Source organism: Lepidothrix coronata, unplaced genomic scaffold (genome assembly GCF_001604755.1).
Source record: "Lepidothrix coronata isolate B3197 unplaced genomic scaffold, Lepidothrix_coronata-1.0 Scaffold15, whole genome shotgun sequence".
Classification (NCBI taxonomy): Eukaryota; Metazoa; Chordata; class Aves; order Passeriformes; family Pipridae; genus Lepidothrix; species Lepidothrix coronata.
The window spans coordinates 1,146,175-1,173,087 of NW_016690195.1; the positions used below are offsets into that span (position 1 = coordinate 1,146,175).

General features: G+C 35.7%; 1 protein-coding gene across 1 annotated transcript in view; it reads right to left on the reverse strand.

Moving 5' to 3' along the window:
• STK3 (serine/threonine kinase 3) overlaps positions 1-26,913 on the reverse strand; it is a 122,771-nt gene that overhangs the window by 50,375 nt on the left and 45,483 nt on the right. The window contains exons 7-9 of the mRNA XM_017806424.1: positions 14,911-15,048; positions 12,933-13,058; positions 4,438-4,630 (exon numbers count right to left, since the gene is read on the reverse strand). Of these exons, the coding sequence (XP_017661913.1) occupies positions 4,438-4,630; positions 12,933-13,058; positions 14,911-15,048 (457 nt within the window). The remainder of the gene's footprint in view (positions 1-4,437; positions 4,631-12,932; positions 13,059-14,910; positions 15,049-26,913) is intronic.

Here is a 26,913-nt window from a genome sequence, read left to right on the forward strand (position 1 = left end):
GACTTTTTGAAGGACTGTGAACTCAAGTTTAAACAATTTGTCATGAGGAAAAGTTTCATTGCTTTGCTTCTTGAGAATAAGACTTGTAAAAGTGGTTTAATAACTTTTGTTCTATTTTTCCAACTTCCGGAGAAAAGAAAAAAATCTTCAATCTCATTACTATTATAAACCCATTAGTCCATTCCAGATGAGTTATACTTTATTTCTGCTTTCAGCAAAACAAAGAAAATCCATGTTAAACTAGCATTTTGCAACAGCTCTTAAAGCAGAACTGCTAACATCATTACTTTAAAAAAAAAATCCCATTTTTAAAATATATTACTAGTAGTAGTAGTATAAATGAACAACTTTATTACCACCACAGGAGGGGGCTTGAGGAGTGAAATAGGCTTGTAAACATCTATCATCTCTCTATATATACATACAGAGGAGTAAAGCACTAGTACCACTCCACATGGCATCAAGCAAACCATCTTACTGTGGGCACAGTAAAAACGCTTGAACAAAACTACATCAGTGAAACATCAATGTCCAGGCTACAGCCCCATTAAAACCAGTCCATAATTAAATTTCCTTGCTGAATTCCTACTGGACTTAGGTCCTACGTTGTCATAAAACACATATCACTAGCTTTTGCTTTTCAGTTGTAAAAAGAGCTGTAGGACTTAGGCCTTTCTAAGAGTTTTGAAGCATTAATCCAGAGCTATCTAAGCATCCACCTCACATCACAGAGGAGACTGACTTGCAGCATCACATAATCCCTTACACTGGATACTGAAATTACTAAAAAATAATGAATAAACCAACTCATTAATTTTTCTTATCAACATGTAGGTTCTACAGTATGGTGCCTATCCCACTGTAATCAAAAATATTGATATTTTTGATTTTATTGTATAATGTAATCATTATACAATAAAACAAGGAAGTTCACCAAATGAGTGCTGGAACCAAACCTGTTGCCTGACAGCTGAACGATGAAACCATCACTTCTCCTCAGACCACCTCCAGTTTGCTGGCTTTGCTTTGCTGGAGGTATGGGGCTCAAGACAGTCACCTATGGAGGATGAGGGAGAGGACAGAAACCTGCTGTCCCAAAGATTATATTCTTCTGTTTGATAAGAAGGAAAACGTGTTTGAGAATTATGCTGACTAAACCTAAAACATTCACATCTTACAGGCCAAAAAGTAACAAAACAAAAACCTGAGCACTTTTCTACACTCTAGCTGTCAAATGCCACCTCATTTAGTTCACTGTTCTCATCTCTTACCACATTCATTACCAGCCATGAACTATCTAGAAGCTTCACCGAATCTGAAGCAACATTTAGAAACCCAGAATAAATCCAAATGGCACTAAGAGACAACTTGCTTTCCAGCCCAAGTAGATGGCAAATATAAATTTAACAGGGGAAAAAAGAGAAGCGGGGGAAATGCTACTGAAAAGGAGAAAAGAGAACAATCGGAAGTATTCTTGGTGCACCAGAAAGCCCTAACACTAAGCCTTGCCAAAAAACCACAAAGGGAATGTGGGAAAGCTGGTCTGAACACTGGTCTCTGCACTGACATATGAAAAAGCTTCTACACAAAAATAAGTACAACCCAGGCAACTGAACAAAAAAAGTAATATTTCCATCATTCTCACTTTCTTTACTCTACATTAAACCTCCTAAAGTTAAGTTCTATCCTTCCATCTCTCCATGTTCTGCATTTTCTTCCCTCCTTCCAGGTACACACCATAGTCTCTGTTCAGAGCATGCACAGGGCATACTGAGCAAGATGGTATAAATGTTTTTTACTGGTAGATTGTATAATGTATGTTGGGGTAGGATGATAGGCCTCTCTTTGTTCCAAATCCCAATTTTATCTGGGCACAATTCCCCGTTTGTGAAAAAAATATGGTTTTAGTTATTTTCTGTCATGGCTCCCAGAGGCCTCTAAGCATGGGTACTTATAAATAAAAACATATTATTGTTTCTTATTTTGTCCTTGAGCAGGGAAACAAAAGGCAGAAGGAAACAAAACATGAAACTAAACACAACAGCAATTAAATAAAAAGTTTGTCACAAATATTTTGTGTCTCTAGGAAGGAAATGAAATCCCTCTTCCCTAGTTTACTAAGTTTATTTCTCCAAGATTCTTGCTTGCAATGTTCTATTATTCAGAAGTATCAAAGAGCACTTTCAAGCTACTTGTTCTGATTTATTATAATCAAATCACACAAATATCTAGAAAGTGCCTACTTTGCCTATAAAGATACACTGGAAACAGCAAACAATCTCCAAAGTCGAGTACAAAGAAGCACAAAGGCTGCCTCTCAGGGACAGCAAGGATTTTTATGTCCCTTCCTACTAACATTTATTTAGGACCCTTGTTACTCCTCCTGTTTCAGTCAACAGCATGACAATCACAGAACCAAAGGACCAGCTACGGTGGACATAACTTATATTTATTTTTAGCTGAGAGATGTGAAGGTCCTGTTCCTGAATTATTTCTAGTTTTTAATGTAAAAAATGCAAATAAGAGGTGCCTAATGCAAAATACAAGAAATTCTAGCAAGTAAGTGCTGAAACCAAACTTGCTGCCTGACAGCTGAATGATGAAACCATCGCTTCCCATTAGGCTACTTCCAGTTTGCTGGCTTTGCTTTGCTGGAGTTATGGGGCTCTAGACAGTCATCTATGGGAGAAGAGGGAGGGGAAGAAAACTCGCTGTCCCAAAAATTACATGTTCTTGTTTGACAAGAAGAGAGAATGGGATTAAGAAATATACTGGCCAAATGTCAAGGTGTAAAAAGGTAATTCCCTTTCTAGCTACAGATTATAACTGGAATCAATTCAGAATTGAAAATAACAGTGCAGTTTAAAAGCAATGTCTCCAGCAACATAGCAGACAAATAGGACACAGATAAGAGACTGCAGTGCAAAACTAATGACACTTTTTTGATCTGTTTGGCACAGTGACAGGTATTTTCTCTCAGCATATATAAATACTACATGGATAGTGTAGTGCAATTTGGTACCCTACTTATATAGAACTTACTTTTGAAGCCTGAAGTGATTTATCAAGCACCACAGAAACTGTACTAAACCTTAATTCATGATACTTCCACCCTAAGAATTACTTTACTCCAAATTTGTTGGTACTATCTTTCCCTTTTTTTTTTAATCACTCATCTTTCCCTCAGCTTGTTGAAACTGATGGGTTTGAGATCACTTGTATTAACCCTCCATCAGGCACACGGTCTAACAGGCAAATATTCTGTTTCAGCATGAAAACAAACTAAAGCACATACTTGAGTCTTTTCATTAGGTGAATCATCATACTTAAACTAATTACTAATCAAGAGGCATGTGTGCTATCTTATTGCTGAGAACACTAAGGAAAAAGAAAAGAAAAACCAAAACAAAACCCCATAAAACCCAAACAAACAAAATCAACAAAACCTCTTTTTCTGTACACTAAAACAAAATAAAATCCTGCTTTGCACTTCCAACTAATTTTGCACAAATCACATCAGGTGTCTATATGCAAACACAAATGCAGCTTTATGTTTGCTATAAGACATTCTACAAAGTTCTTTATTTGGCACTGATTTTCACTCTTGAGGCATTACCTTACTATATTACACACACAAACACAACTCCCCCCCCCCAGACAACAGCCTGGAGTTAAACATTACATTGTGCCTCATAAATTCAGGCAGCTACAGCCTGAGTTAGATTCATCTATTGATGCTGCCCATTCAAGCAAATAATTCTATTAAATTCAGTGGGCTTCAATCTGCAGTAGTCCTCAACCAAATAATGACCACATCAGTACATAAGTATTTATGAATATTTCAGTATAAGTTATAATTTTATACATAAAAACATTTACAATTTTTTTTATTCTGTTACATATTCCCTCACAGGCCACCAAGTCAATTAGAACTTTTTACCTAGGTTTCAACAATCTTTTGATCATTGACTTAAACCAAGGATTATTAAATTACATTCCAACGAATGTCTGAATAATAACTCGCTTATAAAATACAAATTTGCTAATTGATCATGACTTACAAAACCATTTTGCAGCAAGATATATTACTGATTGCTGACCCCATGGAGAGTCACAATGTGTTCCCGGGACCACTGGCATTGAAACAGCAGCCTCTCAATCACATCACTTCAGTTTAGCTCCAAGGAACTGGTCCAAATGGGGGATCAGAGACAAAAAGCAAGACACAAACAGTAAAAGGGACAATTCACAGAAGGCCAATTTGATAGTCCTCCAGAGAAAGGGGCAAACTATAGAGAGTGCTTAGAAACACAAATACACCTCTCCCGCTGTTTTAACCACAGAACTTCACACTTAAAAGCCACTGAGGATACAATATTGTTGTGCAGTATGAGAAAACATATGACATTATTAGAAGAAAGCAAATTGACAACATACGTTTCATGGTCCCATCTTCCTCTTCATCATCATCGCTATTTATCACCATGGTCCCCAGGTCTGATTCTAACATAGTGCTGTTGTGTTCAATCATTGTCTGGGCGCCTTCACTCATCGTACTTGTGGCTCTCATGGTACCAGCACTCTCTGAGTTGGTCTTTACCATAGTGTGAGAGTCCAACTCATCTTCATCCTATGGAGAAATGTTTGCCAGAATGCAGAAGATCATTTAAAATAAAGAAGTTAACATGCAATCACTTAGATCCTTATTGATTAGTTTCATATCTTTAGGTGACCTAGTTGTACTGCTAGACTTTCAGGTTTAAAGCTTTAAAGGAAATAACAAAAAAAAAAAAAAGGTTCCACAAAAAGGAAAAATAAAAACTTTCTTCTTCCTCCCAGATGCATGACAGGGTGAGTATAACGTGGCCCACACACCCACTTTGCATCAGCATCCAGTTCTAAGTATCTCTGTGATTTTACGACCCATTTTACCTCTCTGGGTTCCAAAAATCAGTACCACAATTTACAGAAAGCTATTTGGTTGTTTTACAAGGGACTGTCATAAGGATTTGTGCTGACCACCCTTAACTAAGTATCATGCCCAGCATCTGACATTACACACAGTGGCCAGATGACAGGATCTTGTTCATTTTAGCGATTAAACAATCCTCTGAGTTTCTGAAGTCCTCCTCAGAAACAGAAAATCAACTAGACTTACTTCAAGTATTCAGTTCCCTTTTAAAATCTCTATTACAAGAATGAGTAAATAACTTATTAATACTATGTATAAAACTACCCATCCAACACATACTTAACCAATAAGTGGGTGGGTAGATAATACCATGAAGATACATGGTAGCATCTTGAATTGGTAACAGTAATGGGCCAGGCACGTGAAACAGAACTGATGACAAGCCAGTTAATGATACATAAAATTCATGTGCTTTGAAAACACTAAGGGAAAATCCCACTGCCTTCCAAAATCAGATTTTATACACACATCACAGCATTTCAGGAGTAACGTGATGGACTGTGACTATTGCTATATGAGTAGCATCTATTACTCAAGGAAAAAAAAATTTAGACATTCTCCTTTGTTGATTACACGTAAGAAATAACACACATCACTGTTACTCTATGTCAAAATTATTCTATGTCAAATTGTTAAATTTTAAATATAAATGCTACTTTCACCAGTTTTATAACCATATATGCATGCATTTCCTCTACTGTGTCAAAACTTCGAGTTCCTTTTCAAACAAACTCTATCCCCGATTAGCAAAATATTTTCGCTACATAGCTTGAAAGACTATCGGATAACACTGTGGGGTTTTTTAATTTGCCCATTACAAACAACATACTTGTTGCAACATAGATTCATAAAATTGTTTAGGTTGGAAAAGAAAAATTCCCCTTTTTCCTAAATCTTTGTGTTGCTTTATAGATTTTAAACTTTTAACTATGAAGAGATTTATAAGGGCATGGGCTGGGGGAGATAGAAAAGTTAAACCCAAGACTCAAATGCCTGCAAGGTCTGGCACTTTCTATTTCTCACTGAACTCCTTCTTTTCCTTTCTCCTTATTCCCCGACACGGCAGACAACTTGCCTCTCGTACAGGCACATAAACACAAGCAGCTCCATTGCCAGACAACCTGTTTCACTAAGGGTTGATCTAAGCAGACAGAGTGAATTGTAGTGAGCAGTAATACCAATACACCAGCTCCTGAAATGTATTCTATTACATCTCAACTAGAAGACACAAAAATAGATTTAATTTTGATTCAGACAATCTGGCTAACAGCATACCATAATGAAACCGGGATACAGACCTACATCTGTGATTAAAATTCCGAACATCAAAAGACTCATAATTTTCCAGACTATAATTTCTTAAAATCTTGAAGTTCTTCATTTGCATTCTTTCTGGTTTTTTTTTAGTTGCATTCTATTTAGTACGCTATCCTTAAAAAAAATTACGATATCCCCAAAGATACAGTTAGCTTACAGCTACAGCACTTGCCAACTGCACCAGTTAAAAAGAATATTTTGGTACTGCTCCTCCTGGTGGTAACTTTAATTTTCTTTACTTCCCCGCACCAAATGTTCTTGTTAACCCGTGTTTTCTGTGAATTATATTTTTCCCCTTCTAAAAAGGGTACTCAGAAAATAAAGCAGTTTTGGGTTGCATTTTAAAAGTGTCGGAACACTTAAGCTACTGTTTCCAAGTGCTTCTTTCAGTAGTGCAATACAGTGCAAAACTGACTCACTACATACTGCTGTTTCTCCTATTAAGCACCACAAATGTGGCATCTCTAACATACAGGTAGGCAAATCTCTGAGTTTAAGGCATAGTGACACTCGATTTGCAGATTTGCTTGACTAAAATTAATATCCATTTGCAGTGCATATGGTCCTAAGCCTATCTAAACTGAAATCAGAAATTAAGCAAACATTTTCCTGAAGCTCAAAAGTTTTATTTTAGAAGTTAGTGGGGAAAAAGCAATGGCTAACAATATGAACACTTATGAAATGCAGTCCTAAGTGACCATTTTCATAACTTCTGATTCATTTAAAAAAATTGATCTTTTATTTCTTCAGTCAAATCAAGTACCTGGACTTGTTTCAAAGAATAGCATTTGTTTTCCACTCTAAGAGTGTCAAAAGCCTTCACCTTACTCTTGTCTCTCAGCATAGAGAACAGTTATCTCTTAGTACCTAGAAGACTAAGGATCACAAAAGGCCTCCTCAGTACTAACAGAACAGTTGTTCTATTAGAACAATTGAAGGGAAGAACACAACAATTTTGATGAATGGTGTTTTCCCTAGTTCAGGAATGATGTACCGAGACAGAACAACATAAAACTTTTTTGTGTCCTGGGCATGTTCCAGAATAATTAATTTTGTGGGTTAGCACAGACTTTTCCCATAAATGTCCTTCCAGTATTTCTCACAAATATGATATTTAGCTAATATGGCAATAGATTATACTGGATCTGAAAAAGTAACTTTATAAAAATATCCAGTGGATCCAAGTTATGGAAGTGCATATTTATATGAGAGATGAAAGTGATTCCTTCATACAAATTCTGACACATGCTTTACAGTTCATAAATATTGAAGTAGAACTTCTGATCTGTTGTTAAAGGAAGGTAAACTCCCTGATTAAATAAAAACAAACAATCTCAATTTTAACCAGGAAAAAAAAATAAGGTATTAGAGATGAAATGTCGTGTTCTCATACTGTTTATGAAAACAGATCCAAGAATCAAACAATAAAAACAACTAACTCTGGAATTAAACTGCCTGCTGTTCTCCTGTGTACAAGTAATAAGCACCAAGCTTGTATTTGGGAGGGTTTCCATTACACCACTATACAGCAACAGAAGGTACGCATGAGCAAGAACTCTAAAATCTCTTGAAATGCTACAAAAATTACAAGAAACTACAGAAACTCTGAACAACATCATAATGCAAAGCACAAGTAAAACACTCCCAGTATCCTGTAACTCTATAGGACTAACTCTCTGGATATTCCTATTTACCAAAAATGTTATAATTAACAAAACCAACCTTTGAAGCACAAAATTGCAATCATAGAGATTTGATTATCAGAATATAAAATTCAGAAAGACTTCAGCAGAAACCACACTCAAGACTCCACAATATATTTGTAAAATAAAAGATCTCTTCATCACACAAGAAGTTTTCTCAGAGAAATTGGCCTTGCACATCATACCCAAGTCTACATCATGATGGAAGTGAACGAGACAAGGTGATAAAGATTAATGGATTTTTCTGTCGCATTTTGAACACTGATAGGAAAAAAGGGATAAAGACGGATAAAGAAAAAAACTAAACGAGAAGGAAATATGGCAGTAATTTGCCTTTAAAATCTCTCGCCCTAAGTTTGGCATGTAAAAAGAACACTAGAGGGCAGCAAAGACGGCCAACTCGGCTGCAAGGCATTAAAAGAAGATTTACACACTGGCAAAATTTAGTATCCTGTAAAATAATTTCATTTACTATTAACACCTCATCATCACCTTTGAAAAACGTGGCTGTAGTCACAGCTATCTTTTTTTAAAGCACTGTAGTAGCTACATAAACACATAATATAATTTGGTCAAGCACAAGGATTTTGTAAAGCTCCTGACACATACAAAGCCAAACTCCAACGTGAGCACACAAAGCTTAGATCCATCAGTAAAACAGGTAAAAACTTAACTTTCAGCCCACAGTCAAATCCCATCAAATTCAATAGACATATGACACAAAAGAGCACTTAAGCTTTTTTTTATCTGACTGATACCCTGAGTATCAATGACTTGCTTGCACATTCTTACCTCCCTATGTGTACTCTTCCTATAACAGGACTCTCGCTCTGCACTGCCATGGATTTTAATAATATGCTTTATTTTACTCAACAAAGCCATCTTTCCCTATTTCTAACTTTGAGACACTTAAAGGACTGCAATCAAATTTAATCAGTACATATGTCAAGTGTTCTTTGGCTTAAAGGAAAAATGCTACAAGCCCAGGGTTTTAACGCTGCCATGCAAAGTTACACATATATACAGACAGATACACAGCTATATCATATACACATTTGAACACATGAAGGAAGCATGAAAGCAAATATAAAAACTTTCAGAAAAATACGGTATGGTGTATAAGCTTTAAGATATGGAATAACTCAAGATTCACTAGTTCCTTTAATACAGCTACATAAATATTGTTAAAATATGAAGGAATAATTACAGTAATTATTTCTTAAGGTCTCAAAATACAGATGCCAACTTTTCACAATTAATATTGGATTAACCAAATAAACTTTTGTATGAATGAGTAAATAATCCTACATATAGGAACAAGTGATTATCAATGGCTGGCTTGGTGTTGATAGTTGTCAACCACTCAGTGTCCAAGAAAAAACAAAGGATTACTAAAGTAGTAAGTCCTTGTTTTAATATTCTAAAAGAATTAAGCATTTCTCACATAATAGAGACATTAAAATGTAAAAGAAAATATACAGAGAGCTGCTTGTTAGCTCATTCCTTTAAAGATCCACAGAAACAAATATTTAGATATGTTTTCTGTGAGCTGCCAGGCAACGAGTTGCTTTACATTCCCATAATACAGCTGCCCAGCCTCAGCATCCAACTCACATCACACTTCAGAAAATGCAGGAGAGAAGAGATTGGTCATGTTTAGTAATGCCTAAACTAACATTTAAACTTTGATATTGGGATTAACCTTCTGTAGAACACACCAATTGCAATTCTTGCTTAATTAAAAAAATCTGTACAACTACCTCAGCAGTTACCAAAACATGTCAGTTTGTCAGAAGGCATTCTCATCACACAAGCAGCTCTTGTAACAAGCATAAAATCAATTCTGAGTACCTTATTTGTAATGATATTGTATCTCTCTGGAAGGATACGGACATGAAGACTGTATCCATTTATTTACAGCCAGATAGTATGAAGTTTTGAACAGCAAAAAATATTTACATTACAATTGGCAACTTCACATGCTGTAAAATGTTCACAGACGGTGGTAAAAAAGAAAAATAAGAATCAGCTTTGGGGATGTGACTCTTCCTCATCTGAAAGAAAACAACCTGAATCAACCCTAAAAATTAAGTATATTATTGTGAAATTTTTGCATCTGATTAATTCTCCAAAACCACCCAACTCCTCTTGGAGTTATGCGAGTTACTTTAAACTTGAGTGCCCATTACTATACAATATATGGCTTTAAGAAGGAATTAAAGCTAAAAAATCTTATTCAAATGTAACTGTTAAGGTTAAACCTGGTTTCCTAATGTAAGAAACTTCATAGTTATAACATTTTATACCTTTCTTTTTAATGGGTCCCAAATCATGTACCAGTGAGCAATGAGCAGAACTGCTCACGCTTTACCATAGGAAATTCTTTGGGGGGTTAGATCAATAAATTTAATAAATTCAAGTCCCTGACAGGTTAGCTGAAGCCATTCTTTTTCAATAGTATATTAACTCAATTCACTGCTGATGAGAGATCTTTAACATTAATAGACTCTACTTAACACTAACATCACTACTTGCTCTTGCTTTTAGGTGTTAAATATGCATTTCTCCAAGTTTGAGTCTGCCTTGAGTCCTTCTATGACGAGGACTTCACAGAGATATCAATGGGAAAAAAATCCATTTTTGAGGTGTTATTTTCCAAAATTTATGTGCTGGATGGCTAATACTTTCCAACTGAACAGTGACTCCAATTCCATACACAATCTGAAAATACTACTACACAAGGTAGTTCAGGTCATTAGCTCTTTCTAGGACTGCTGCCATCACTACAGGCTTATCAAAATCCATATTATCGTTTGAACTGCATGATTGTGTAGTCATGCAAACTACACACAAGCAGCCCTGTATTTCTTCAGGGTTCTGTGAAAGTGATTCATAAGAAGGACGACTGTGCAATGGTTATTTATCTTTATACTTGAATGATGGACTGCTGACTTGATCCACTACCAAACTGTACACTAAGTATATACCAAGCTGGCACTCATATTAGCTGCCTTACCTTTCCAGAAAGGAAAGAATAAACACTCAGAAGCCCAGAAAGAACTGGTTTGCTCTTTTTCTGTCAGTTCCACAAACAAGTTCCAAATTAAATGAAAGACACAATCTTTGTGCTTATTTTCAAATCATGTATTATTTCAAATTGAAGTAGAGGCCCTGGGGGACTTGATTTTTTGTTTTTCTAAAATTACAAACTGAGATTAGATTCCAGTTACTTCAGGTTTCACTCACATCTAAATGTTGCTCAGGAGTCTTCTACTGTGCAGTACATGATCAACATGCATTCAAGAAACACGTTACAGAAAACTTCTCTGGTTAAAAAGAAAATGGTAACAGTTTCAAGAAATCATAGAATGGTTTGGATTGGAAGGGACCTTAAAGATCATGTAGTTCCAAGCCCCCTGCCACGGGCAGGGACATCTTCCACTAGACCAGGCTGCTCAAAGCCCCATCCAACCTGGCCTACCACTCTTGTAGGCCCCCGTGGGTACTGGTACAAGTTTATGCTGCTGTTTCCTAGTTTGGCTGCTTTTGCACATTTAGCTGATCAGAACCTTCAGTGACAGCAACTGGACAAGATTCTGGTGTCATCTCTCAATTGAATCTGCAATTTCTTACAACAGTGTACTGCATTGGAACTCAGTTGCAAGACACAGGAAGTCTGTATTACAACCAAACAATTACTAAAACCAGTCCAAAACAAGATTTGTTCTGCACTGTGACACACGAAAGCTATTCACAGGTCACTCCCAAACATGGAGTTTTGACAAACTGTATTTGTCAACTAGGAAATCCCTCCTCCTCACCTCACCATTAGTATTCTTTATTTCATTCACTTGTACCCTCACCTTTTGTACTAAAACTAAGTATTTCCATATACTACAACTGCTCTTATTTTTAAGAGCAAACCAAACTTTTAGAGAGAAACATGCAGCAAACAAAAGACCACACTGACTGCTGGAGATATAAAACACTCCACAGAATCTGCTCGAAAAGTATTTCTATATATAGATCATCACATGGCACTCTGTAACAAGGATTCTACAATTTGCTATAGGGCAAACTGCATTACTGCACTGCTCTTTTCTGTTTGCTCAAAGCTGTAAGTTTTCTACTAACATTCCAGTCTCCATCTTCTCTGTGTGCTATTTCCTGAATGACCTTGGTTCTCGTTGTATGTGTGGTAATACACTTCTTTGAAGCACATACTGCTGCATTGCACAAGGCTGCCCTGAAATAAACCATGTAGGAAGAGTAATAATGCCAGGAACACGGACTTATTCCTAACATTGCCAAACAATTCTAAATGCAACCTACATATCACACGACCTGCTTCTCTCCTCAAACATAAGCTGACAACTGAAGAATGAAATTCTCTCAGCATTTTCACATCATAGGCGCAACTTGATTCAAACCACATCGCAATTGCTACTCACTGTGTGTTGTGACTAACTAGTCTGTGCATTAGACTTTAAAAAAAAACAAACAAAAACCCAAAACAAACAAAACCAACCTCCAAAAAACCAAAAGAACACACAAACAAAGAAAAAAACCCACACGTGCCCTGAAGTAAAAACTAAACCACTTGTCTAGAAGTCCACCTGTGAGAGTGGAAACTTAAGAGTTTTTGGTTTTTTTTTAATGTTAGCTTGAACAGTTGAAGTTTGACATGGTTTCTTTTCTCACTCCACAAAAAAAACTTTTTACTAGGACATCTCATGGAATAGTGCTGAAAGCTGGCTCATATGGCATTACTCACAGCAGGAGCATTACTTATAATTAGGAGTGGAATACTCAGAATTTGTAGGCTTAAAACCACATAGAAAACTGGTAAAGAAAAGTATTTGAACACAACTACAGGAAGTAGAGGAAAAACAGCAACTAATCTATAAAGTACAGATAGTTACAGGAAAACAGGTACACACCGAATTTTCTTCCTCCTCTTCTAGTTCTCTCTGCTGTTCCTCATGTCGCTTTGCCTTTATCTCCATAGCTTCAGTTATCAGGTCCCTTAAAATTGAAACTGGCTTAGCATTCTTAATAAATGTATGCTAGGGAAAAAAAAATCATTAAAATATGTAATATGTTTACAGTAGTTGTGAGTACTATTCAACACCACAGACTTCAGTGATAGACAGTAACGTACTTTACACAGTAATTAAAATTTATACAAACACAACATACAATATATTTTAGCTATTTCATAACTAAAATTATACTTTAACTATTTTTAATTACTGCAAGACTTGGGAAATACAATAATTTAACAAATGTTTTATAATTAAGGATATAATTTTTTAAAGGAAAAGTGCAGTAAATAATAGATAGAATGGTGATGATCTCACACAGAAAGTTTTTCAGATATTCTGTTACAGAATTTAATTAATCTTAACAAACAGAGCATAAATTAGTGGCTCTAAGCATAGCAACTACGGTTGTTCACTTAAATAAACCTACACTTTATACGTCATAAAATATTTCTTGATCTACAACGCTGAAATGTGTGGAACCTTACTTTTAGTAGGAAGATTAATTTTTAATTCAAAGCCATTTAAAACAATCACTTCTTCCTTTAAGACAACATGTGCATGATGCCATTTACATTCATTTTGCTGTCTAATAAACATCTGCTGTTAGAAAAAAATCTGATTTTATATCATTATATGCAAATACAATTTAGGCAAAACATAACTAAGCACCTCAGAAATATATCATTAAGTATCAAAAAATTATTTCATTAAGAACAGAATTGATGAAGCCTTGTATCTTGTACCTACTATCTCTCATCTCCCTTGATTTATTAATTCAGTTACTCTCCTTTTCTTCCATGACCTTTCCCTACAAACAGAACTTCCATTCCCACTCACTCATACAGCACCTCCAGCTCCATCACACATGCTCCAAATTCCAGCTGTGGAAAAAGGCAACACGTACTTGTGATGAACATAACATTCAGTTTTCTAGTCAGTAAGTATGTGGAAAGAAACTGCACACTGAAGCTTTTTTTCGTTTGTTCCTCCTTACTTGCACACATTAATGCAAATCTCTTCTATCCAGCTGCTGGTATTAAGCTAACTAAATGAACTTCAAATCTTGAAGGTCTCAAGTACTGATTCATACATCCCACAGAAATCTATCAATTTTACTTACCTGTAGTCTACCTTTTGGTGTTTTGCAGCGTATAAAATTAAATATTCATAACATGACTTATGAATTTGATGGATATATTACCAAAAAATCCTTTGCAAAATTTTTATGTTCATCTTTGTTAGTGGAGTTCACTGGAATTTAAATTTTAAAAGCTGCTATTGCTAGGTCAACACAGAATAAATCTAGCATGAGAGCCTTACAGCAAGAAAAAGCCTGGCATATTGTGCCTTGGCTCCAAAGGTCCACACTGCCAATTGTGTCTCACATTTAAAAGTGCCCACCTGGTATAACTCAGCTCAAACCCAAACTCATTATACTGTCCATTTGCATCAGACCCTTCTAGGACACAGAGCAACCTGTCTGCTTGATTTGACATGACCAGAAGGAAAGATTAAATATACTCCATGGGTGGTCCACACAGAGGGTAACCTGGGCTCAATTCTTTTACTTAACGCTTGTCTAAATTCTGAGATCTATTGAGGGCCTCTAAACACAAAGCAAGGGTCCAATTTTAATAGCAAGGATCAGCCCTAAACTATATGAAGAGCAATGAATTTTTAGAAGCAGCAAAGAAGAAATAACATGGGGGTAGAGATACAGGAGCTGACAGTGAAAAGACCACAAAGTGGAAAAGAAATAAGGTATGATAACAGTTAAAATAAAATTTGCCCTTAGAAATTTTCAGAACAGTTCTGGTTTGAGGGGAAAAAAAAGCCATAAAATCTGCCTTTCCTCAGTAACTTAAATACTGACCTGTAGCAGCTGGGTTGCTGTAGCTCTTTGCTCAGGATTTTTCACTAAGCATTTCTTCACAAAATCAGTGAATTCATCAGACCAGAGTTCTGGCTTCCGGAAGGTTGGAGGGGGATTTGTAGGAATCATAAAAATAGCCTAGATAAAAATCAAACAATAGCAAGTTTAAACAAAACACATCATCGAAGCCAAGAAAAAAAAACCTGCTTTATCCACCTTTCTTATCAGGCTAAGAATCTGGAAGACAAATTTTAAGTAAGCGAGGATTTCCACTCAGATCAAGATTCAGGAAGTAAATCCATCTGCTACTAATGTAGCTACTTCCCATTAGATTTTCTCTATTTAAATGGTACCCTATTGAGCACAAGACTCATTATTTAATCTATTGCTAATCATCAATCTCAAGAGATTATTATATTCTTTCAGAAATTCTTAGTAGAAGTGACAGCACTGCTTGTTTAAACAAACACATATGAACTTGCTGTGAAAAGCCAAGCTCACCTTCTCCTCTCTTAGCTGCATCTAGTTTTATATGAGAATTGCTTAGAAAATTTGAGAAGATTATTACTTCCTTTTGCATTCATAATTCATCAGATGAAGTTTTAAAACTTGCTTTCCAAGTAACATTTAGAAACATATGCTAAAATACCTAAAACAACACTAAAAAATTATATAAATAATGAAGTAACTTGTCTGCTAGCACTAGGAATTAACATGAAATTGAAAAGGAAACATTTTACCTACATAACAGAAATTTCTTCTGTCGAGAACCATATGCACACACATTTTTCAACTACGAAAAAACATTTATGCTATATAAAAAAAATGTTTGTCCTACTTAAGATTATATATATATTGTTCCATTTTCCATATGATTCTTTCCATGTTTTCCTCTAATTATAAATTTACACTTGTAAGTGAAAAAAAAAGCCATACAACTCTGACAGACTACTGTAAAACAAGGAAAAATTTTGAACTTCTGTCTGTAATACCTCAAATGCATTCAGTATCATCACTTCAGACTTACACATAGCAGCAACACACTATTCAGAGCTAGGTCTATTGACTCAATCAATAAGCTATTATTTTCTTCTAAACCCAGGTTCCGTTCAACCACATTTTCCAAAGTCACAAGCATATGCAGAAATACATACTCAGAAAAGGGGGAAAAATTGAAATGGGAGATTATGCACACTTTTAACATAGTAGAGGCACCAGAAGCTTCAGCCTGTGTTTGAAACACAGGGAAAAGGCAGAGGGAACTTCATGAGATTTTATCTATAACTTCTTAAGAAGTCTGACTGGCCTTGAAAACTGGCTGAACTCATTCAAACCCTCATTCAAAAATTCTTCTCATATTCCAAAGGAAAGTAGAGTCCATGCAAAATGATGCAAAAACTTATGCTTTCCATAATCTTAATGAAAAATTAATTCATTACTGAATAGTTGCTTTAATTCAAACACTTAAATGTTTACAAAACTCATTTCATTATCTGCCTAACCCAATAATCACAAGAAAAGACCTGGCTATTTTGTGTGATTAAGATGTATGCTACAATAGCTTTATATTTTCAGTGGCAGCCATGCCAAACTACTGTATGGACTCAGAGAAGAAATGCAGCACTCGGTAATTGGCCTTATCTACTTCACTTATGATGCAAGATTGTCAGTACAAGTAAAGTGCTTCTGGCGTAAAGCTGTGGCTAACAAACTCAGCTGTTTCTGCCCTTGAAATTAATGATTTCTTCTGAACTTTGAACTGATGACTATTGATCTTATCTTCAGCTACTCTTAACAGCTCACTCTGCAGTAGCTATTGAAAACACAGCTGTAACAGAAGACTAGGAACTTCTGTTTATCTGGTGTCAAAATGTGTACCTCCTATTTGATAAAAAACACTGACCTATCTTCCACAGGTAAGCAAAGCTTAGTTACAGAGTCCTACTCAGCTCCACAGTTCTAGGAAAAACGTTTGCCTTCACCAATTATTTTCATGAACTACACAGCAGTTAAGAACCACAGCAAAGAAGTGACTTTGTAATTCACAAAGGACAATGAGAAAAAAGAGGGAATTCGTGAATCATTCTTCTATGGCAGACAATAAAATTGACAAAAGGAGATACTCAAGTCTTAGTTAGGGTCCGAAATCCACATTTATACTTTGTACGTTCGTTGGAAATACCTAATTCAGGAATATGTATATTTATGAAATGCTTAAACTGCAGGTTTTTAAATCTTGCTATGTCACATGAGTTGCTTTAGCTGAAAAAAAAAATTTAAATGCAGTTTTGTAATACAAGAAAACACATAGAAACTACTTATTCCAAATGTTTAGTCAAACTTGGTAGTTATGTCATGCACTTGCTAGTGTGTACCTCTCCCTCCAGCTCTCAGAGCTGCATTTCATTAAACAGCCTAAAATGCCGGTTTCAGTTCCATCTTCCCTCTCTAACTAAATCATTTTGGCTTCCATATTTCTCTGCATAAAAGTTAAGCTCCCTCTCTCTTTCAAAACAGTCTGTGATTCAGCTTTCAACTACTTTGTTTCCTTCCAAGAAGCTTGCAAAGCAACCACGGGAGAATTATAAAGATAGTCCCAAATCTCCAGGAATAAAAACAAAACACTTATCTGACAGGGACTTATTCCTTGTTTTTGCTTCCATTTCTTGTCAAATAGATCTTTTCTATCCTAAAACAACTCTATACTCTTTTAAAATAAAACTATTTCAGTCACTGTTCCATGGGTGCCAACGTAAGTGGGAAACCTAAGAGGCTTGGGTTTTTTCATGCCTCTTTCATCTCACTAGATTTTTCCAGTCCCTGTGTTTTCCCAAACTATTACTTGTAGTATTTTTTTGCATCCACTCCACTTGTAATTTTTTCAGAAGTTTCCCACAGCTATTGGTATTAGTTTAGCTCCCACAGTAGGGCTGATGACAGTGCTCACAGAGCCAGTGTTAGGCAACTGTTGCTTAAAAGAAAAACCAAATACAAGCTACCATCCACCCAATTACATGGGCTGAACTGGCAGTAACAACTGCAGGAAATATTAGGACGAAATTGTTAAACATAGGGGACAGGCTCTGACATACTATGAAAGAACTGGGGCTAATTCTTTTCTCTCTCCCACCTTCAACACCACCTTCCACACTCCTTTACACTTCTAAGACAGACTGACAAGTCTTACATGAGTAACACATCAAATATACATCCAAGGCATTAGATTCTATGACTTAGTCTTCAGTTTTAACCATTCAATCATATTTTAAAAAAAAATCAAAAAAAATCTCTAAGCTGCAAGATGTCAGAACTCAGGCCTGAGGGATCATGGTAACTTAATCAGTGTTTGTCTTCACCTGCCTATAATAAAATAGCCCATTCCAAATTTGTGCTGAACTGGCCCTTCCACCTCTAACGTTGAGCCCAATTCTACTTTGAATGATCTTTCACACATTGGTCCAAGGCGAATCCTACACTCAGCAGTGAAACCAGAATGCAAGGCAGATTATAATTTACTCATGACAAAAGGTGGGGGGAAGATCATCCAAGGCAGCTTTTAGGGCCACTTCTGAGTTGGACATTAGACAATCCACCACAGTTTCTACCATACCTGTTGCCTGGTAGCACTCACCTGCCCAATCATAGCAGTTACAGTTAAGCTGAATACCAGACTAAGGACCAGGTCTTAAATGAGAGCAGAACTGCACAAGTCAGCACAATGTTCTTTTTATTATTCTTAAAGGGCCTAGTATTTTAAATTAAGCCCAGGCTAAAAACGGGAGTTTTTCCATGAAGGTTCTTTTACTGACAGTTTTATTGGCGTGAAAATGTAATTATGGTGATGATGATGAATTAGGAAACGCCAAAAGAAAAATGAGAAGCTCATATACCACACTTGGAAATTCCTAATCAGAAAATCCTTGCAGCTCATTCTTCCTGTCAGTCAGGGTAATACATTTGTATTCTGCAGTGCCCACAAACACATTAAGTGATCAACAGTAATTTGGTAGAGGTACTACGTCTTTTGGGTTTTAGCTCCTGAATAACTTACCTCTATTGCTTAGTAGAAATTAATCACTCATAATAAAAAGCAGAAAATCAGAAGTATAACTTCTACTGTTATTATTTGCCCAGTATCATGAATGCCACTGAAGGAGATAGCAAAGATTTTTATATTGTGGCATTTTTATAATTTTCAAGCTCCACTGCTGGAATCTACAGACAGAAACTTTATTTTTATAAACAGGGTAAGGATACATGACACCAGTTTGTAACTCCACGGTTTTTGGCACCACAATTATACTACTTAGTTTATCAATCTACTACAGGAAACAAACATCAAAATACATTTAAACTCAGTAACACACTTTAATAGTATGAAAACCTATTTAAGGCTGAGGGAGTTAAATACTGAATACTGTAACATTTTACTGACTTAGAAATAAAGAATCAGCTATAAAATGTTTTTCTCTTCTTTGTGATACATGTCATAGAAATTCCCTCCCTTCATGAACAGCCATCAAAAAGGCTGAAACATCCCTAATTATTCAGTTACACAATTCAGCAGCTGCCTAAAAATTAAACATCAGCATGGGGAAGGGTCAGATACTAGCAGGTTAAACATTGGGTTTGCTTTGTTGAGTATTTTTTCTTGGTGTGGCTTTTTGACGTCTTTTATTTGTTTGGTTGGTTTGGGTTTTTTAATTCAGAACTACAATAGTGTAATAACAAAAGTGAAAAACAAAGTTATTGAACAACATCTCGTGTTTAAAGTCAAGGAAGTCAGTTTACTATCTGTTTCAGAGCAGATAATAAATTTCATTGTTAGAAGCACCCTAAAAATCACCAGCTTCCTCCTCCCATCTACAAACAGACGTTGATGAAGATCATCTAGTGTACTTATACCTTTTGTGCAGAACTACAAACAGGTGTGCTTCCATCAGACATCTATCCAGGTCTGATCCAAGTTGATTCTCACTACCATTATCTACACAGGACTAAATGCAGGAAGGGATAACTGCAGATTTAGTTCAGAGAGCTTCTGGACAAACAATAATTGATGCAGAATTTTTAATCCTAATGAGGGAAATGTATGTGAAATTTAACACGCAATCCTACTGTGCTCACCTTGATAGTTTTTAGTGGTGACCACTCATTAAATCATGTACACAATACTACATAAGGTAAAAATTACACTTGAGTTATTTTATTATGAAATGACACATATTAACACGATGAGTATTTAAAAAATAAAATAAAACATCATAGAGGGAAAAAAACCCAAATAAAACAAACCATAACTGTTACCAGTGGCTTAACAGCCATTCACTGTCATAAGCTTCCATCTGGAATAATGATCTTTGCTGATCAAAGCAAAGTATGATTCAATTAAGATGTAAAGTAATAAAGTAATAAACACAAAGAAAAGATGCATAATGGAAAGAATAATCACATGATTACAGCAAAGATGAGTTACTGAAAGATAAGCCATTTACATTGACCTGTATATTATTGCTGGTAAGCTCATAATATTTTGACAGTGTCAAAACAGGTCAAGAATGTAAAGATATCAATCTCGAACATTTTGCAATACTAAGTGCAACTGTAAATCTATTGAAAAGAATCAACCCTTGTCTTGTTAGTACCATCATGCAACAGAACAGTGCCTAAAGATTTACCTCTGAATTAGTCTTTTGACTAAAGGTTGGACTCAATGATTCCTATGGGTCCCTTCCAACCTGGCATATTCTTTGATTCTAAAAAATTGTGTTACATTTCAAAAGAATATTAAAGGTAATTTGTTCTGTGACAACAGCTTGAAGAAGTTGGCATTCTAAGGCCATTCAGTTTGGGTTTTTTAAAACTGGTTTTAAACAAGCTTACTTATACAACTGATTTTTCAGTCCCACCACATTTAATAACTTTAAACTTCTACCATATCCTGCACTGGTATATTTAAAAGGCAGAATTTATTGCACTGGCTGCTATCCCATTATCAAGAAAAAGAACAAGTTCCCCCTGCTAACTCAGCTAAAAGGATCACGTCATCTGCATATATGCCTGTTCATTATCAAACCCTTTTGTCAGATAAGTAATAAAAACATTTATTACCACCAATCTTTCCCAGAAATATCACCTCAGCAAACTGCTCTTACCAATTTGTCCACTGCTTTGCTTCATTTTCCAAAGTTTCTTGACCTCTCATAAGCCATCACTTGTATTATCCAAAGATATCTGGAAGCCACCCAAGAACTGATTTGATGGAGTTGTATGCAAAGAAACAACTTTGTTATCTGCAGTGACCTTCTTGTGTTGGCTTCTTTCTCTTCCTCTCCCTTAGAGTCCAGCACACCTATCAATGTTTCTCCAGGTTTTCTTCTAAAATATTAAAAAAATTTGGGGAACTCTTCATTACTTTTGCCTGCAGTTTTCTACTATTATCTTGTCCCAATTTTCCATCTTCTACTTTAGAATGGAATAGTTTGAATGTTTCTATCCAGTAGGGCTATTTTGATTTCCTGAACCCAGCTCTTCAACACAAAATATTCCTCAATTCTGCCATTCAACTGAACACTGTCCTCTCATTTCCTTTTAGTTTAGAGATGCAACATTCAAGTTCCATTTCATCTGCAAGGTTGTGAAGTCATTGATGTCAGTGACGTTTCAACGGAAGACAGAAACCTGATCCTCAAAATTTTCCCTTCCTTCAACTTGGATCACAAGCCTATACAAGAGGGTAACAAATGCCTTTCTAAAGTCTGAAGTTACTTCCATGTTTTATTTTTCATTGCTACAATCTCATGAAAGTTTTTTCAACTGTTCTTTGGCTTCACTGGGATTTTCTGTTATTTCCTTGGGGGTTTTCTTGGAATGAGAGGCGAGAGTGTTTTATGTAAGGGAAATTACACCATTTTTCAAGGAAAAAAAATTAAAACAAAAAATCCTGACAACTAAAAAAATCTGAATGCTACCAGAAAACAAGACAATGGAAGTCAGTAAGTCTTACAGCATTCAGACACTATCTAGGACAGTATTTCCAATAATTTCACTCACCAAAAGGAAAACCTAAATGAGCTGCAAATTAATTCATTATTATTATTCTGAAAAGTACCTCAATTTCAGCATTGGATGAGCAAGATACGTTTAATCAGGAGGAGAAAGAAGAGTGCACACAGTGTGTTTATGTGGGCTTTTAAAATTTTTTTGAGGGAAAGAAATGTTTGTGAGGAGAGGAGTTAAGGTAGAAAAAAAATAAATAGATATTAAACTGTCTTTAGACTGAAAGAACTTGTAGTGGTGTAAACTTCTTGACACAGATTTGGAAAAAAAAAGTATTTTAAACTTTGTTGTATAGGAGAAAAATTCCTTTTGATAGTGATGAGCAACATCTCCTCTTTGTGAGGAAACCACCATAACAGGGAGTTGGAGCCACTTCAGGCCATTAGCCAACTCTGTCCTAACCCTCAGAGAATGTCAACATTTAGGAGTCTCTCAGACCAAATTACACATTAAGATAGATCCTTGCTCAAGAGCCAGGCAATTCACTGACTGAGGGATATTTCCCAGTCACACAGCTGTCCAGGTATCAAAACATATGTCTTCATGAACATTGATACCTCTCTCAGACAGAAGCATCCTGCTATCACTTAATCACTGTGTTATCACCCCTTTCACAGAATCCAAGAGATCAAGAACGCAATCTTGAACCTGAACAACTTTTTCTTTTTTTCAGCACTGAACTTTAACAACTAGTTTCTTATCAGTTATCAAGGAAATGGTTCAGAAACTGCACATTGTATGACCAAATCCAGGGAATACTCTTAAGATTAATTTAGTCTTCTTTCACATCATTTGTTTACTCCTGATTTAGTACTATCTTGAAAGTTCATAGACATAATGCCTACAGGGTTCTAAGTTTTTACCCAGAATATGAAACTTACTTTCCCTCCAAAAAACTCCAATAATAGAGCTTACTTTAATAACAGAATATTTTCTCTTCTTCTCACAGTATTTTCTGAGAAAATAAGGCAGTGAGTACATCCAGAAACATACTAACATTTAATGAGACATGAAGTGGAAAAACTGCATTTGCAATTATATTTACCAGTAGAAGAGTCAAGGAGTGAGTAACTTATATTTGTGAGAAAAAGCTGCAGTAAACATACTGGATATTAAATGTGAAACCTGTCACTAATCACAGTAGTAAGAATAGAAGGTATTCAAGAAATATGTGGTAGTTCTTCATTCAGGGTATGTTAGTCCTCCAGCAGCAGTATTGTGTTCACTTTCAGAGATGTGAACCAACTGAAGCTGGTTCAAAACAGAGCAACAATAATGCTCTAGATATTTAAAAAACATACTGCAGAAAAGACAATGAATTAGCATTGCTTAGTCTAAAGAGGAGGTAACTATAGTGAGAAGCATGGTAACAGTCTCCAACATGTTAACTGCCACTTCAAAGAAGGACAAAGTCTATAAAGAAAAGCTAGTGAGTTTAAATTTTAACAATGAATACTCAGGTCCCATAGTAGGAAAGCTGCCCATAAACTACCTGAGAAGTTTCAGAACTTGTCATTTTATTATACCAAAAAATACAGAGAAACACCACTTCAGAATTTTATGATCAAAATCTGGGCATGTGTTTCAAAGGTCTTTTCCACCACCACCACCACCACCTACCCATTTGCCTTGTGCTCATACAAATCATGCAGTTTCAGAAGACACAGTATTTTCCCCATGTTTAACCTGCAAATTCAATGGATGAGTGCATTACACAAAGATGAAATGAAAATCAAACTCCAGGTGCATCCTCTTCCCAGGTTGTGCTCTCTCTCTCTTGCAACAACTCTCCTGCCTCTGATTCTACATGGATTATGTAAGATCTTATATTTAAAGAGTAATACTTCGAGAGGTTACTGTTTGCACAAAAGAAAGTGGGAATTTCATCTAGACATGTCACAACTGTAGTAGAGTCTTGCTAGAAAAATAATCTGCAAGCTGAATTTAAAAATCTAGTAGCTGACAAGTCACTGGGATACCCCAAGGTGACTTTGGCATTAAAAATTAATTAAAAAAATAAAGCTTAAAAAAAAGAAATAAACTATCATGTTGGGTGTTGGGTCACCTAGGTACAGAAACAGAATGAGCAAGAAACATGAAACACAAAAGAACAATGCTTACAACAATGGTTGCTGCTTCCAACTTCACTTTGTACAATGGCAGCAGATGAACAGGTGGCAGCAAAAGCCAAACACCGGTACAAAGAAAACCACCCAGTGTTCAAACGAAGAACTAAAATTAAAGTTATAGATTACAAAATTCCAGATACTAAATGCCAATGTCCCACTGAAATAATGGAAGCAACTAATTAATTACAGAAGATTTTGTAGTCTACGAAAGAGTAACTGAGTTCTTACATCTTAAAACTCCACCTACCTTCAGGTGAAGAATGAAAACTTCTTCTCCTGTCTCTGCTCCACTGACACTCCAGGATATTTAAGAGAATACAAGACTCAGTGGTGTTGCTTTCCCAGCTACCAGGTGGGTACAGAGAACAGTGTTACTGTTCTTGTCTAGCTAGTGTTTCCAATGTTCTACCTAATAGCTTCAACTAAATACTATTCACACTAGTCCCTTAAATTCCATTGTTAGATTACTGTAATAATTGGCCACATCCTTCCCTGTAAGGAAATGTAGTTGCTAGAGCAAAACTATTTTTTCTACTCCACAGGCCACAATGCAGACACATGCAGTGGGAGGCACCACAAAGTAAAATCTGAACATCTGAATAACCAAATGGAAAGAGAAGTATAACCAAGGCACAGTATTACTTACACAATCTTACATTTTTAAAAACTAATATCCCTTTTAAACCAAACTAAATTATAGAACTACAAGATCATAGTTAAGAGTTAAAATTCAAATATACTGCTGGAATCAATACTTCAGTTCTTCATGGCACTTTGTTAGCTTTGTAGCTATAACCATTGCTCTCTGGAACAGTATGTGAAAAATATGAACTACATAATGGAATTCAAAAGCAATCCTACCAAATGACAGAGGTAAAACAATATACCAAATTCTGGACAGCCAGGTAGATCAACAAAAAAATATCTCTCAAATGGCATTGCATCTGAGGAAATTGCAACTGGTAATGATTGCTCATGATTTAATAACTGACACAACAAACATTCTAAGGAAGATTCTTCCAAAAGGGAAAATGTTCCAAAGAGAGAATGTACACAGAAAATTCAAATGCCAATAATTTTTTTAAAAGGAGACAATAAAAAGGTAAAACGAACTGTGAGCCAAAGTTGACTCTCTGTATCTTCAGTTTTATTTATCAGACTGAAAAATCTCTCCAACTTTCTCTTTTCCTGTATAAGACCAAAACTATGAGATGTTCTGTTTGTATTACAATTACACTAATTCAATGCAGGTCACTTGTTTTTTACTGAATCCAGATGACATTTAGTAAGCTAAACATGGGCCAATTGGCTTCCCCCCTCTCCAAAAAAAGAGGGGAGCTGACTGCTGCTGGGTAGGTCATACAGTGGCTACAGAACACAATTGCTTGAATTACATTTTGACTAACATCAAACACAGAACTGAAGCTAAAAACTAACTTTTTTTCTTGTATGCCTTCTAGATTTCTCATATTGAAACATACTAATTTAAAAGCCACCTCTTTCCTACCCTGAGGTGATAGATATGAACAGATTCACCAGAAGTTTTTGTTGTTTCCTCTTTCTCCACCTAATTTAAAAAACCCACATTTTTAATATTCTAAGAAGTATAAACAATTTAGTTTCCACTTTATTTTTAATATCCCCAGTGGCTAACCAACCTTTTCAAGCCTGCTCATTTGAACATACCACAGTAAAAAAGAAAAACGTAGGTCTAAGCCTCTTCTATTTCTGTAATAACATTTGTATTCTTAAATCAACCCAAACTTCCATGTAATTAGCCATACAATAACCTGCACTGATAATGCAGAGAAACTAGTTCCAGAGGGGTAGAAAAACCCTTAAACTTATCTCCAAGAAACAAGTAAAGAGTATGTCTTTGTTAATGTCTTAGTTGTGATCAAGAACTGATTCTCTTCTGACAAAACCACTAGCTATAAAATGGTAATTAAGACCTATGCTACTAAATAAAACATCCGTTTAGACTTAGTGCAACTGACTGCAAATTTGTCAATTATATTCTTTCTAATCATGTCTGGACTTGGCATTTTTTTTTTCCCCAGAAGTTATCCACCTCTCAAACAGTATTATCAACTGCTAAAGTAAAATGTAATACATATTGTAAAATAGTAGCCCCATTAGTTGTTTATTTTATAGCACACTGAATTATATAAGTTAGTTATTACTTGTATCATCTCGAGGTTTTTTACCCATCTCTAATTCCTCCCAACATGATCTGCTCAGCTTTTAACAAATTTCACCCAACGCAACAAACAAGAGCATAATGCAACACAGGCTAATTAAAATGCATTATGCTAATGGCATCCAATGCTAATTAGATGTCCTTCAGTCTTGGCCATCATCTTCAAAATACTGCACACCCTACAGGAAATACACAGAAATCGTGCAGATAAACTGCTTAGTTGCATGCACATGACATCACTCCACAGGATCAAGGACACAGAAAAGTAAAAGTCTTCATAATTAAGAAAAAAGTTCATAGCACAGGATGTAACATTTGGATGCCAGAAAGATACAGAGATACTGAGAGAAAAGATCCACAATGGTGTGAATTGACCTTGCATCTATATTCCTTTGCCTAAATCAAATTTTAAACAAACCCGAAGGGAGAAGATAAAAAAAATAACAAACATCTACCAAGACTCCCAAATTATTTAACCTGGCATATCTTATAAAATTTCATAGGTTTTGGGTCTGGGGTCTGTGTTGTACTGCCCTGTCCAAACACTTACTTATTAAACATATTTTCTAAATTTTTGTTAGGGTCTGGTTTACCTATTGTCTTTTTTTCCAGCCA